Raw genomic sequence first — 14,579 nt, forward strand, 5'->3', positions numbered from 1 at the left:
GACGGACATGATCTGATCCTTCAGGGTGAGGCTAAGATCGGATGGAGCTGCAATCCCACGTCGTCGGAGCGGCACAGAGACCCACAGCCCAACCAGAGTGGCCGACACTCCGCCACGGGCTGCAGCCTGCCCCAGCAGCCCTCACAAGATGTCCATCAGCAAGGGTCGTATGGAGAGTCCAGAAAAACGGCGCCTTGGAACCTTTGGTAGTGCCGGCAGTATTAACTACCTAGACAGGAAGGCCTATCCCGAGGGCCACCCGTTGAGACCACTACCGGGGGCCACTCGTCACAGCAGCCTGGGAGACCACAAAACACTGGAGACTGAGGCTCTGGCTGAGGTAAGACCTTCTCATTAATCTTTTACTGTTTCCACTTGTTAGATCTTCTTTACCTGATTATGTGTGTGACTTTCCTTTTGTACCATGAAGCTCGTCGATAATCAATATGTCCACCAGCTCTGTCTGACCCCTCAATATTTAACTGCAACTTTTCAGTGTAAATTGTAAAAAATATTAAATATTCATCAAAAGAATGAATGATACGCTGTTAGATCGGCGATACTTTATAAAAATTTACAGTTTTATTTGAGGCAAGAGAAAAGGAACATAGTTAGAAAAAATAAAATAAATCTTAATTACTACCAGTTAATTACTAATCAGTTAATTACTCTGCAAAACTGAGGGGTGCACATCTCTGGATCCAAATCAAAGAAACAAAGCACTCACATTGCTTGTTTATTTGGTCACAGATAGAAATATGCTCAAGCGTTTCGGCACAGAGCCTTCATCAGAGCGTCTTCAACTCTAAAAAGGGCAATCGCAGATTAATACGCCTCTAAATGCTATACAGGTGTGTATTTAACTAGTTAGTCGTCGTCCAATCATCTTAATTGTACCATACAGATCTCTGTGCTACATATCACTTCTCTGAAAGGAACAGTCTTAGGTAAAAAAAACATCTAAGGCTGAAATCCTCATGAAGTCCATGTGGCATCATAGTATTTAGTGTATCCAGTGCAAATCTTTTTAGGACAAAAGGTCACCTCTTCCTGATGTCTAAAACCTCTCCATTCCATAAAACCTCAGTGAAGAGGATGGGCTGTGAGGTTTGCTGCTGCACAGTGTCTAGTATGGCATCATCCATGTTTCCTGTGTGGATTACAGTTTTGTGTGCCGCTATCTGTTGTTTTAGTTGTCATTTGATTTGTCCAGCCTAGGCCAACCCACAGGGACGTAGCAGTGTGTAGATCACATGAATGAATCTGCAGTTAATCAATTCTTCAATAGGAATTCTCCTCCGTGTATGTGGATGAAAGAAGGTTTTAGTGTTTGTTGTTTTATTGCAACAAACACAGTTTTCACATCCTTACATGCCTGACAACCATGTTTTCCTTCTTTGAGACACTTTTTTTGTACATGACCTTAGCTTTGATTGTAGGCACCTTCCTGAAACTGATGATAGGTGAAGGCAGATCTTTAAGAGTCTCTTATTATTCTCTTATATGGCTTTTATTTGTGAGGCGGAATGGTTGTATGCAGTAGAAAAACGGATGTGGTTCAATGTCCTCGTCCTAGGATATGTTCTTCTTTTTCAATCCTACAGAACTAGATCGGGATAATATTGCAGAGGCAAATTGGGTAAGTTTCATTTAACAGACCCCCCCTGCTGTAGTTGTCAGTCTGAGAACTGCAGCGTGGCTTTTGTATAATATCAAGGGCTAAACTTTAGCTCAGAGATACACACCTCTTGGTCACAGAGGTTTGAGTAAGATCACTGAGGGTTCAGATCAAACTGATCTTCATCAGCGAGCGACTGTGTCTGTCACCTTTTAATGTAATCAAAGCAAACATATTTATAATACAGTTAAAGTTGAACTCTGGAGTAGGTGGAAGTGGAAATTAAAAGTTCATACAAATGAGTAGATATTTCTTTAAGGTGTATATGTGATATGAAATACTTATACATTAAACCTGTGGCGTGTTTTATTACGTTTATTGCGAGTTGCTCTTGATTCCAGTGGCAAGCAAATCATTTTGTATTTTAGGATTAATTTCTGAACATGAACTGATGTACAAAAAAAAAATTGAGAGCAAATTCTGAAAAAGCTTGCAAGCAAACCAGGATGTTCACCTCTAAATCAACGATGTGGCCTCTTCACATTCACAAACTGAAAGTTTTCCCACAGTCCTCACAGTCCAACCTAAACACTGAAAATCAGAACTGACCTCAGTAGATCATGTAAGACAGTCCCAGATTTCAGTCCAGGAAACCTTTTTCAGGGCTGATGGTTTAAGATGTAGATGAATGTTTTTTGTAGAACAGATCTGCTGTTATGCATTTACTGACAGCATCCTGTACTTGAGTGTCCAAACCTTTACATGACACATGAAGCTTTCTTTAAAATCTTGCTGAAGTTACCATAAAATAATAAATATAAATATATATATTCTAAATATATCTTAAAATATATTAGAATCATATTAGATGATTATTAGCCGACAATTACTACAGAATTCAGCGGCACGAGTTCTGACGAGGACCAGAGGGCGGGAACACGTTACACCAGTTTTAAAATCGCTGCATTGGCTTCCTGTGCATTTCAGGATTGATTTTAAGATTCTTTTACTTGTTTATAAATGTCTTAATGGTCTTGAGCCTTCTTATTTATCCGACCTTTTTAATTATGAGCCTTCGCGGACTCTGAGGTCCTCTGTTACTGGCCTTTTAGTGGTTCCTAAAGTCAGAACTAAGACATACGGTGAGACCTCTTTCCATTGTTATGGTCCCTGACTGTGGAACAGCCTGCCAGAGAGCCTCAGGGCCGCGGAGGCTGTTGATGTTTTTAAGAAGAGGCTCAAGACACACCTTTTTAGCTTAGCATTTAACTGAATTTTATTTTACTTTATTTACTTATCTTAATTTACTTCATTTATTAATTAATTTATTTTTAAATTGTTTTATTAGATTTCTTATTTTTAATACATTATTGTGAAGTCCTTCTATGTATATATTTATATTTTCTTTTATTGTTGCTCTTGTTTCTTACCGCTTCTTAAGGTTATTCATCTTCTGGTTTTAACTCCAGTGTTTTCCTTATGGAAAGCACGCTGGGGGCCCTGCCTGTTTGGTCTGGGGGCTGTTGTCATGACGACCGCTGCTGTTTGGGTGGCGCGGGGTCCAGCACTGCAGCTTCACGGCTGCGGGGTGGCCCCTTTGCTGCCTGGGAGTTGTGCGGTTCCTGTGGCAGCGGTCCCTATGATCATGCGGGGGACTAGCTCCTGGTGTGGATGGATCTAGGTATTGTTTCCTCACATCAGCACCAAGTCAGAATTTTTATCAATGTTTTTTGTTGTTTTATTAACCAGCATTCAGTTAAAGAGACAGTATTCAGGGAATGATGTTTTTCGGGGAATGTGGGTGGGTGTGGGGGGGTTCTTTCCTCTATGTCATTGTGTGTGTGTGTGAGTGTGTGGAAAGAGCTTGTGTCTAATATTTTTAAATGCCTTTTTATCCACTGTTTGTTTTAATCCTTATGACTTGATTTTATCCTGTAAAGCACTTTGTGTTGCCCGTAGCATGAAAAGTGCTCAAGAAATAAAGTTTGATTTGACTTGATATATATATATATATATATACATATATATATATATATATATATATATATATATATATATATATATATATATATATATATATGTATATATATATATATATATATATATATATATATATATATATATATATATATTATAGTTATAATATATAATTATATATAATATATTATAAAATGATAAACTTTGCTTTGCTGTTTTAGCCACATGTTTTTATTCTGCTATGATGAAACTACTAGTTCACAAATACCTGAAGAGAGTATGAAGTTTGTTTTTACTTTTGTCGGGTATTACTACAGTATATGATTTAGCCTTTTTTAAAATGGTAACCAATGTTGAAATGTTGAGCATAACATTGAAAAGTCCCTATAAGTCTCTCTGGTAAAGTCTTAGACAGACCTGGCTGAGTCTCAGATGTACCGCTTCTCTCATCCCAATCTCTCCAGGATATAGAGAAGACTATGTCTACGGCACTCCATGAGCTGCGTGAACTGGAGCGTCAAAACACCGTGAAACAGGCTCCTGACGTGGTCCTTGACACCCTAGAACCAATGAAAAATCCAGTTAGCTCAGAGCCTGGCAGCCCACTTCACACCATCATGATCCGTGACCCAGATGCGGCCATGCGCCGCAGCAGCAGCTCCACCTCTGAGATGATGACAACCTTCAAACCTGCTCTCTCTGCCCGGCTGGCCGGAGCTCAGCTACGCCCTCCGCCGATGAGACCGGTACGCCCTCCTCCAACACAGCACCGCTCGAGCAGCTCCAGCTCTTCAGGGGTCGGCAGTCCCGCTGTAACTCCAACGGAGAAGATGTTTCCAAGCAACAGCACGGCGTCAGCTTCTAATGTGAATGTTTCTGGTGATGCTGGTGATAAGACTGGCACCATGTAGCACAGGTGACGCCTGCTGGATGAGGGAAAAGCTGCTGGGAACAAGCGATGAAAAGCAGGAACAGATGCTTTCCTCTCTCTCCAAGACCATGTTACTGTGGTGGTAAAGCAGCAGAAAAGGCTGTAAAGGCATGACGACGTAAACCTCAGCTCTTTTGTTTGAAACTTGACTTGACATTAAATGTGTATGAGAAACTGTTAGCTTCGGTTATACCTCAGCTTCAACAGAAATCTGTGGCAATGTTCTTGTTTCAGAGATGTACTGAATGCAAGTAAAGCAATACTTGTGTGAAATTAGGTTTTTCCCATCATATTCAGTCTGATGTTTCAAACACAACAGTCGAGATGGGAAAACTCCTCATCTGGAAAGGTTTAGCTATTTGAGCTAAAATAACACCTCTGTTTCCAGCCTTAAGGCGGATCATACAAACTTACATGGAGTCACCATACGTTCTGTTTGGCCTTTTTAGCAAAGTAACAGCTTATTGACATTTATTTCTGCATGCAGGGATTGGATATGAAATAAGGAAAAAAGACTTGCATCACTGAACAGAGATTTGTAATGATGGGGTCTGCGAACACGCTTGTTAGTCATTGTAAGAATAAGATATTAGTTTAACAGCTTTTTCACAACGATGAAAAAGAAAATATGAGTTTTAGGTCCAAATATTTGGAAAATAAATAATTGTTTGCTTGAAAATTGGCATGTGGCGTTACTAAAAAAAAACCCAAAACAAGATAAAGCACCATGGCATGAAGAGAACTTTTGAACAGACATCAGAATTCAATGCCACAATATTAGAAAACAATGCTTCCTCCAGCATCATGCATGGTTGGACAGCGAGGAGACGTGAACATGCCTGTTTCCATGTTTCTTTCTATGTGCTGTGTATGAAGTGCAGAAAACTTATGGGCTGACTAATGTGGGAATCCTGTGGTAAACTTGTACATAAAATATGGCTATTAATTTGTTAGTGTTAATTGTGTACAGGTTGAGGCAAAAAAAAAAAAAAAAGGTGCCGGTTGGTGTGAAATGCACTTGTAAAGGTCATAAACCACCTTTCTATCTTTCTATCTGGTAAAATGTAAACATTATTTGATTGTAAATTACAGTTCAGGTCATTTGCCATGTGCCGTGTGCTTAGAGTGCATTTGGTAAAAGTACTGTAGAACAAAGGTTGAATAAATGTTCTTTATCATGTTTCTGACACAGTCTCCCATTTTGACCCACTTTTCAGTTGTAGTGTTTCCTCTTCTAAAAGGATTCAGCGGATTTTTATTTTTTTGCAAAAGCAATAGCGTGCCCACTTAGGGTCTTTTATCATCTGAAAGTCAAAATGGCATTCTCCTTCAAAGCAACACTTGAAGTAGATTTTGTATCAGGTTGGTATCAGAGTTGTGTCCTCACTTCCTGCCTTTTTTCTTATTGTCTGCTGATAGATTCAGTAATGCTAAAAAATAATTCAGTGTTTATACCTTCTCTCACATGTGTCCTCTGACAAAGTTGATCTAGAGATCTTGTCATCTGCATCCTAAAGAGCTTTCTCCATCCTGCATGCTTTACGCTGTGATCAGACTCAGTGGCTGTATGTGGTGCCTTGACTTGCTGGAATGCACAAATTCAGTCAGAATTGGACTAAGAAACCGGTCTTAATGTTTATGCTGATGAGGAAAAAAAAGAGTTGCAATGATACCAAAAATAAATAAACTAATAGCTTGATTCATTGGAGAAAAAAAAACTTTTTAAACATGACAAATTCAGATATTAACTCTTAAAGCAGACATTGATTTCACTATTAACTACAGATACATGCAGTAAACTGAAAATGTTCACTTGTTCTGTCACAGACGGTTGTATCTGTGTCAGTGTTTGAAGGTTATAAAGAACAGAATGCCTGTGCAGCTGAGATAATAGATGATATAGCATTTAATTTAAGCAATGCACTCACATCCTCTGCTAGTTTCAACTGGTGTTCCTGCATCTTGTGACAAACCAGTAGCTAATTCACCTTTCATGGGCATGAAAATGAATCTGGAGCTGGTATTATGAAGTCTAAATGCATCCATATTATTCTTACTCTTTTTTTTTTTCTTCTGGTTACAGTTTTGCACTTAGTGAAGATAATGTTGCAGAAAGCACACAGTTTTATGGGGTAAAATATTCATATTTAACTAGATTTTTTTTAATTTATAAATGCTTGTGTGCTTGAAACAGAACATTTGAGTGCCTTTTGTGCACACCATAATTTTTTATTAGACTTTTGCTTTTTTTTTTTTTTTTTTTTTTTTTTTTTTTAACTTTTTAAAGACTGTAATATGTGGCCTGTTAACATGTTTATTAGAACGTTGCCTTTTTGTCAAATATCATGTTATTACTCAGTTATTAAACCACCATTAAAAAAACATCAAAACAATAAAAATAAAAGGACATGGTTCATAAATCACTTTTCAAAGACTGCTCATCCAGGTTTTGGGTAAATTGCCAGAAGTCGGAGTAATAAAAACTGCTGTATACATAATCTGGTGAAATTCACCAGAATCATTTCAGAATATTTCTGTCATCTTTTGATTTTTGTTTTGTTTTTATCCGTTTCCCTTGTCATCTGCCTGTGCTGTGATTGAGCCTTTTTCAGAGAAAACGTGTGATGTTGTTGGCAGCAGCTGAACTGTTATGGGCCTCCGTCATGTATTAGTTGCAAAGTATTTGGTGCCCTCTGATTTATTCCCTCTACATGTGATGTTACAGTGACATTTTCTTTCCAGGAATACTCACTGAAAGGGTCACACTGTTTGTCTGTGAACGCAAGAAAACTGTACATCAGTAACAACATCCCAGTGAAAGAGCTGAGTGAGGCTGTGTTCAGGAGTGTGAATTACTGTCACCGTTTATCTTCTCTTTAATCGTTTGTCTTAGTGGTGCTGTTTGTTGATGAGTGTCTGGTTGGTTGAAACCTGTGATGTAGTGAACATGATCCTTGACTGGATGTTGAAAACTCCTGCGTCAAAATAAAACCATTATTGCTCTGCGATCTGACTTTTCTGACTGGTAACTTGGTGTTACGAGGCCGAACTAAACTCCAAACTGGATCACAGGAAACCTTGCAAGGTAACTGTTTAGAATTTTTTCTGTTCTCTCATTTTTAATGCTTAATTATTCTGTTCACATAAGAGAAATTTCACTAATATGAAAGCTTTTTTTTTTTTAACATGAAGGAATCAAATTTAGAATGAGTGACAATTTGCAACAAAAACAATAAAGTTTATTGGTTTGAAAATAAATATATGGTCTTTGTAATGTATTTAATGGAATATATGTTAAAAATGATTTGCAAATCATTGTATTCTGGTTTATTTAAATTCAATTTGGAATTGCCCTAGCTAAGGCTTTTAACTAACATCCCATCTTCACTGGAAACGGGATATTAGGAAAAAATATAACAATATGAGATGTTATACAAGATTCTGCAACATGTGACTCCTCGGACCTCTCACAATGACTCTTATTAACATAAAAATAAAGCACTAAAAAAGTTTTTATATATGACAATATCAAATGCAGATTTTGAGCAGTTTTTCTTTTTTTCCTTAAGGATTTTTTTTTTCAAAACTTAAAATAGAAATAAAATGAAAATAAAACGGATAATTTTATTAAAGGCCATTCCCGACTCTAAATTAGTTTTATGTCATTGGGTTGGTAATTTGGTTGTAAAGGTTGCAGACTGTTATATGATACAAATGTTTTCTTCTCCCAACTAGAAAATATCCAATCATCCTGTTCATGTCATTTATTATAAAACCAAAAAATAAATTGGTTGTTACAGTGAGTAGAAACTCAGAAGAGATTAAAAAAAGACTAATTTTTAATTTTTTTTTTTTTTTTTTTACAGTGAACTATTAGCAATTACAGAATAAGACATGTCAGATGGGAGGCAAACAGACAAAGTTTGTCATCTATTAAACACACACATCACACAAGAAGAAAACAAATGTAAGAAATGTACAGTCTTGTGTCTGAGACTGATCTATCTGAAAGAGTCAGTGGTCTGAATCACGTGTTTGTTTTGCCAGACTGCTGGTAAACAGTGTTGGCTGATGGGATGAGGGACTTCCTGAAGGGTCCTTCCTGCACTGAAGATAGCAACCTGTTGCTGCTGAAGGAACACAATGTTTCATCTTCATGATTTCATGGGGATGAAACACTGAAACAAACAATCTCAGGTCTGGAAACATCTAAGACTAAAGTCATCATTAAATCAACATGGCATCATCGTGTTGAGTGTAAATACCCAACGCATCTCTCTTTGAGCAAGCTTCTTTAAAATGATCACGTCTTCTGATGTTTATTTCCTCTCGTTTCTACAAAACCTCAATGAGGAAGGCGAGTTATGGTTTATTTAAACATAGAACTAGGTGACTGCTTGTGTGAATTGCTGTTTTATGCTCCAATATTCGTGGACCATCTTATGCCAACACAGTTACATAACAACATGTATATAAAATGGATAAGATGGAGAATTTATTCATTCTTTTATTGAAATGATCTGTTGTGTTAAAAGTAACTCATAAACCAGACTCTGCAGTTCATTCAGTGGCCACATGATGGAGAAACTGCAGCAGATTTAATGCTTGACTAGCAGTAAATCCTTACTGGTCTCATCTTTCTTCAGATTATCCTCTAAAAGATTTACTGTGCTAATGGATGCACATGAGTATCAAAACAGAGTTTTGCATGAACTGGGTGATTAAATCTCCTCTTAAAATTGGCTTTCCAGTCCAGTGCAAGGTGTTTAACCTGCAGTGCACACCGACAGAGCATAAACAAAATTCAATTTGTTTCACCTACGAAACCCCTGTTCAACAAGAACATGCCAAAACAAATGCAACAAATGCAGCTTTGTTTACATTTTTCATCAGACTGCAAAGCATAGCACCAACTAATAAGAAAAGCTCTCATCAAAGAATATCTCTTGAAGAGCTGTTCATGCACATAAGTTTTACACTGTATCTTTCACCAAGTGTGAAGCTGTAATATTCATATTATTCTAGAGCAATTTGAGCCATTATTATTCATTAAACTGCCTTTGAAAATGGTGTAATCATCCTAAGTATGACACAAGAGCTTGTGCTTAACTAAGTACAGAATTTTTTAAAATGAAGATATCATTGTTGGAAATGCAGGTTTGCTTTGAGAAATAGTAACATGTGTTGAGTTTTGTCAGAGAAAATGTGTAAAATGATCTCATGAATTATTTAGATTACAAGTTTAAAGCTAAAGAAACAAATAGCCATGCTAGACCAATGGCCAGAAAGTAAATCCAATTACTTCCACTGGCACGGAAACTGTTCTGCACCTCTCTAGAATTAGATGTCCCTCATCAAGTGCAAATACTACTGCAGGTTTGGAAAAAAAAAAACTTGCACAGTCCCTCTCTGGTGGCCTAATTTAGCTTATATCCTGATATAATTAATGCACAAATGAGAGCAAACACTTCAATAACATATAATTTCTTTGTGAGAGTAGAACAAAATTATGTTAACATTGTGTTTGAACCTCATTGCACTTCTTTCTTCATCATCTCTACATCAAACCAATTGATAGTGAAGCAGTTGCTTTATAGATAAAACCCCAGGAGGACCAATGATGAGCCATAGATCATTCACTTTCATTTTTCTTCTCTTTTACTATTTTACGATTTATTTTTTTTTTAAACTGACTGACAGTATTTGGCTTTAAATTAAGATATTGATAAATATGCAACGTGCTGTGCCATCTGTCTGTTGGTTAGCTCAAACCATCAACTCCCCAGAAAGGAGAAAGATTAGACCAAATGAAGACGCTAAAGGTGACATAGAGAAAGGAGTCTTCCATGAAAGTAGGTTTAAAATGACGCTTTCTGGTTTCAATATGATGTCTGCTGTGTATCAGAGGGATCTGACAGCTAAACGGATCCTTCAGATGCTTCATACTTTATGCTGCATGCGGAACAGAAAATTCACCTTTGAAGTGATGCAGTTTCATCCATATCCTTTGACCTGACTCAAAATGGGAAACATTTTATCTGTTTCTGGACATTTATGATGCAAATAATTCTGACAGGCTTTCTTGAGCATAAATGGAGCAGAAGTCAATCAGTAGGCTTTTAAGGTTATAGCAGATGGCAATACCTCTAAATTTCAGTGACATTTCCAGCTATGCCTGCACCTTTGAAGTGCAGGAGTTCAGCTAGGAAGTGCACATACTGCATACATAATAAATTAAGCTTGAGGACACAGTCATGGGCGAGTCGGGCTGGTAGTTGTTAATGTTCTTGCAAATTTTCTGAAGCCACACCGATGAAAACATGACATGCCACACAAGCCGTGCGACACATCCAGCAGATTACTACATCAGCTGAGTTGTTACAAGCCCCACAAACACAACAAACCAATATATTCCTGGTCATTTCTGGAGATTTATTTCTGTCTTTGTTATCTTTTCAGTTTTCTAAGAGTTTCCATTTTTAGGTCACTGTATTAATTTTTTTTTACTTTGTCACTTTTTCTCAATTAATGACGGTGCAGGAATATAAATTCCCTTCTGGATTGATAAAGAATCTTAAATTAATTTCATTCAGTTTAGTTCAGCTGCAGATACTTCATTTACATGAATTAATATAAATAATCTTGTCTTTAAATGAAACCACTGAACCAAATTTCTCCATGAATATCTTAACAAAAATGAATGGTATAAAACTCAACACGCAGAAATAAGAAAAAGAAAGAAAACTGCTTGACTGGACTTTCTGCCTGCACGAGCAGATGTGGAAGCCTTAAGGGATTATTGTTGCTGCCTGATTCTTATGATATAGTGGCACCTTTCCTGAAGAATAAAACACAAAATTCTCATAAAAAAGTGAAACAATCACCCAAAAATCAGCAGTACAACAGGACCAATTTGTCAACATCTTCAAAGGCAAGACTTTGAGGACACTGTTTAGTACAACATACATCTCTGATTTCATCTGTTTTCTTGAATTCCCCTCAGCTCGAGCCATTGTTAAAATGCCAGACAGGTCTGGCCTTGTGCACTGGGCAACACGGGGCCAGATGACTCATTGCTAAGGGTCTCATTAGATAGAAATATACCAGTGGAGAACAGATAACAGTATAGCGTTGATATGACAGAGCGAGTACAGCTCTTTGACACTGCATCAAGTCACTTCTTCTTATAGAGCAAATATGAAGCCGTTCCAGGTTTGGCATTCATATGTCACTGTTTTGCACCAGTAAAATGCTTTTAGCCAACTGGGTTTAGATGACCAGGAAACACCTTTTTTCCCTGTAAGAAAATCAATGAAAGTGCAGTGCACCATGAAATGCATTCATGGTGTGTTTGTTCGAACTTGTTGTACAGTGGCTGTCTTTTTAAGTAAAACAACGCAATGCAGAGCAGCTCCGGATGGGCTGCAGTTCACTTTAAGCTGCTTAAAAACATATAGCTTTGTTGCTGCTGAAACCACACAAACTGCTATGCTGCTACTGGAGTGTGTAAAAGCTATAAATAAATAAACAAATACATAAATAAATAACATATCTCTCTGTGCATGTCTCTCTAATGGGACATGTTGGTTTACTGATCATCCTAAACCTATGAGTCAGGGCAAAATCTTAAACCCAACATTTTAAGCTGCACCTCTTCAGATACAATGATGTAGAAGAGGGACAGCAGTCTAAAAGTTCTTTGGCTTAACAGACATTTTACCAGTTTCTTTTTCTTCACCAGTATGCTTCTACTTCTCTGCCTGACTTCTCATTTTTTTATATCTGCCTTTTTTTTAATATAAAGAACACGCAAGATGATTATTTGACAGCAAACGATTACATTGCAAATGCACTCATACTGCAGAAATGTGAGGTGGATGTCAAAATTTCAGGACTTTGAAATGATGAAGGTTCAGGCATATATATATATATATATATATATATATATATATATATATATATATATATATATATATATATATATATATATATATATATATATATATATATATATATATTCACTTGCATGTGAAACACACAGTTAGTATTATTTTTAGATGCCTAGAAACTTGCCTGCAGCAGGGTCTCATTAAAGACCCTGTAAAGCTGAAGTTTGCAGTCCTTAATGGATTCTCCTTCAGGGAAGTCCTAAACCCTGCTAATGAAGGCAATTTAAAAGAGAGCAATTTGGGAATAATCAATACCTTATTAAATACTGAGACATTTCCCTTCACTTTGTTTTCAGAAATAGCTTCCAAATTCGCCGTAAACATTCTGCAGTGTTCCTTGAAAGATCCCTTAACCAGACGTTTGTTAATCTGCATCATGATAATGTTTTCTCCATTTGGGGCGAAGGAAGCCAGAAAACAAAAACAGAAAATCAATCACAGGTCCAATCCAGCAAAATTTCAAAAGACAGCTTAATGAACCACAGATAATTGTTAACCACACATCATCAGTAATGCAGAGTTGCAGGGAACGAACATTTGGAAATTTCAGACTTAATAGATTCAAGGAAAAGTACCAACTAATATATCACACAATTTCCAGTAAACCTGAAACCAAGAGTCCTGCAGGCATTCAGTGCATCATTTCATCTTGCTAATAAAAGCATGTACTTCTGCTAGGCTGAGTATCCAATCATTAAGCACTCCCATGTCTAGAGTTATCAGACTGTCTCTGCAGAGAGCTGGAAAAACACAGAGGTTGGTCAAACTCCTGCTGAAACCACCTGATGTGAAGCAGACTTGATTCTGCATGAATAAGTTACGGATACGTTGCTTTACATCAATCATTCTTAACATTGTGACCATTCACCCATCCATTGTATATACCCACTTATTCCAGTGGAGGTCATATTCCCACTGCTACTAGAGGGAAAGGTAGATCGGACCAGTCAGGGCATTGACAAGACACATCTGAGGCTGGTACTGAGACAGCAGTATTAGGTCTTTGGGGGTTGGTGGTTTATAGAATACAGTCTTTGTGGTCTGGGCTTGCTTCCCACTGACTCTATCAAATTGGTATCCAGAGAACTTGGAGAACTGGTGCTATGAGATCCCATAAGATTGGCATCTGAGATAAATGGAAGCCAGGTGAGCACCTCAGACTGTTGTTTGAACCCTTCCTAAGCAGTTTATGCAGGGTTCACCGCTCTCATGCTGGAGGAGGACGCTATCTGAAGGTTGTGCTTTCATATACAGGGGTGGGACTGGTCTGCAAAAAATGTTTCTTTTGCAAACCAGCAAATGCTTTATTTAAGCATTTATTGTGAATTTACTCATGCATTGTGACATTTAGTCATTTCCTTTGTGGTCTTAACATTAAATCAAACCTTGGTGTTTCAGAGACAATGTACACACACTAATTCACAAAGAAATTGCTTCAGTCTGTTGTAGTCAGGAAAAGGCAGTGCAGAGCCACGTGATGTTATCTTTACTGAATGAGACTGAGAGCAAATTGAACTGGAGAAGCTTGATAGGCCTTGACATTTACAGTTTTAATGGATACCTGAATCATTTGGACTTTTTACCATTCCGACATGTGAGACACTGGTCATGGAAAATGTGCAAAGCAGGGGAGAGAAAGAATGAACAATATTCATTAGGAAAAGGGAAATAAAGACAACAGCCTATGATGAAGGTCTCATTTTTTCCTGTGAGGTGTCCTCTAATGAATGCTGAATAACTGTAGGGAATGATCAATAAGTATCTCATGCCTTCTTCATGAAGGCGGAATATGTTGAATGTTTGCAGGGATGCAAAGTGCTTCTCTCTGAATGAGCTGCTGGCATATTTAGATAGTATGTTCATGTTTGATTCTGTTTATAAATGGATATATTTAATTTAATTGTTTAAATTATTTCTTTTATCTCACATAAAAGTTTAAGTTGCATATGTAAACACAGTTCATATGCAACACAGTTGCATATGAACTGTGTCCTTGTTCAGAATTTCACGCTGGACCCCTTTAATGCCTCTGAAACTGACTGGCAAGTCTAATCAGATCAGTTTGTGTTTTAGATTAAATTAAGTGTTTTTATGAAGCTTTTAG

The 14,579-nt window shown here is 37.3% G+C and overlaps 1 protein-coding gene across 1 annotated transcript in view; it reads left to right on the plus strand.

The window, feature by feature from the left end:
- The window catches only part of srgap3 (SLIT-ROBO Rho GTPase activating protein 3), a gene marked incomplete at both ends in the record, with an annotated part of 68,243 nt that extends 63,737 nt beyond the window's left edge, over positions 1-4,506 (plus strand). Inside the window, 2 exons of the mRNA XM_079241642.1 lie at positions 25-340; positions 4,060-4,506. Coding sequence (XP_079097768.1) covers positions 25-340; positions 4,060-4,506 — 763 coding nt within the window. The remainder of the gene's footprint in view (positions 1-24; positions 341-4,059) is intronic.
- Positions 4,507-14,579: the final 10,073 nt, after the last annotated feature.

The sequence above is a fragment of the Telmatherina bonti genome (genome assembly GCF_933228915.1).
Source record: "Telmatherina bonti genome assembly, chromosome: 6".
Lineage (NCBI taxonomy): Eukaryota > Metazoa > Chordata > Actinopteri > Atheriniformes > Telmatherinidae > Telmatherina > Telmatherina bonti.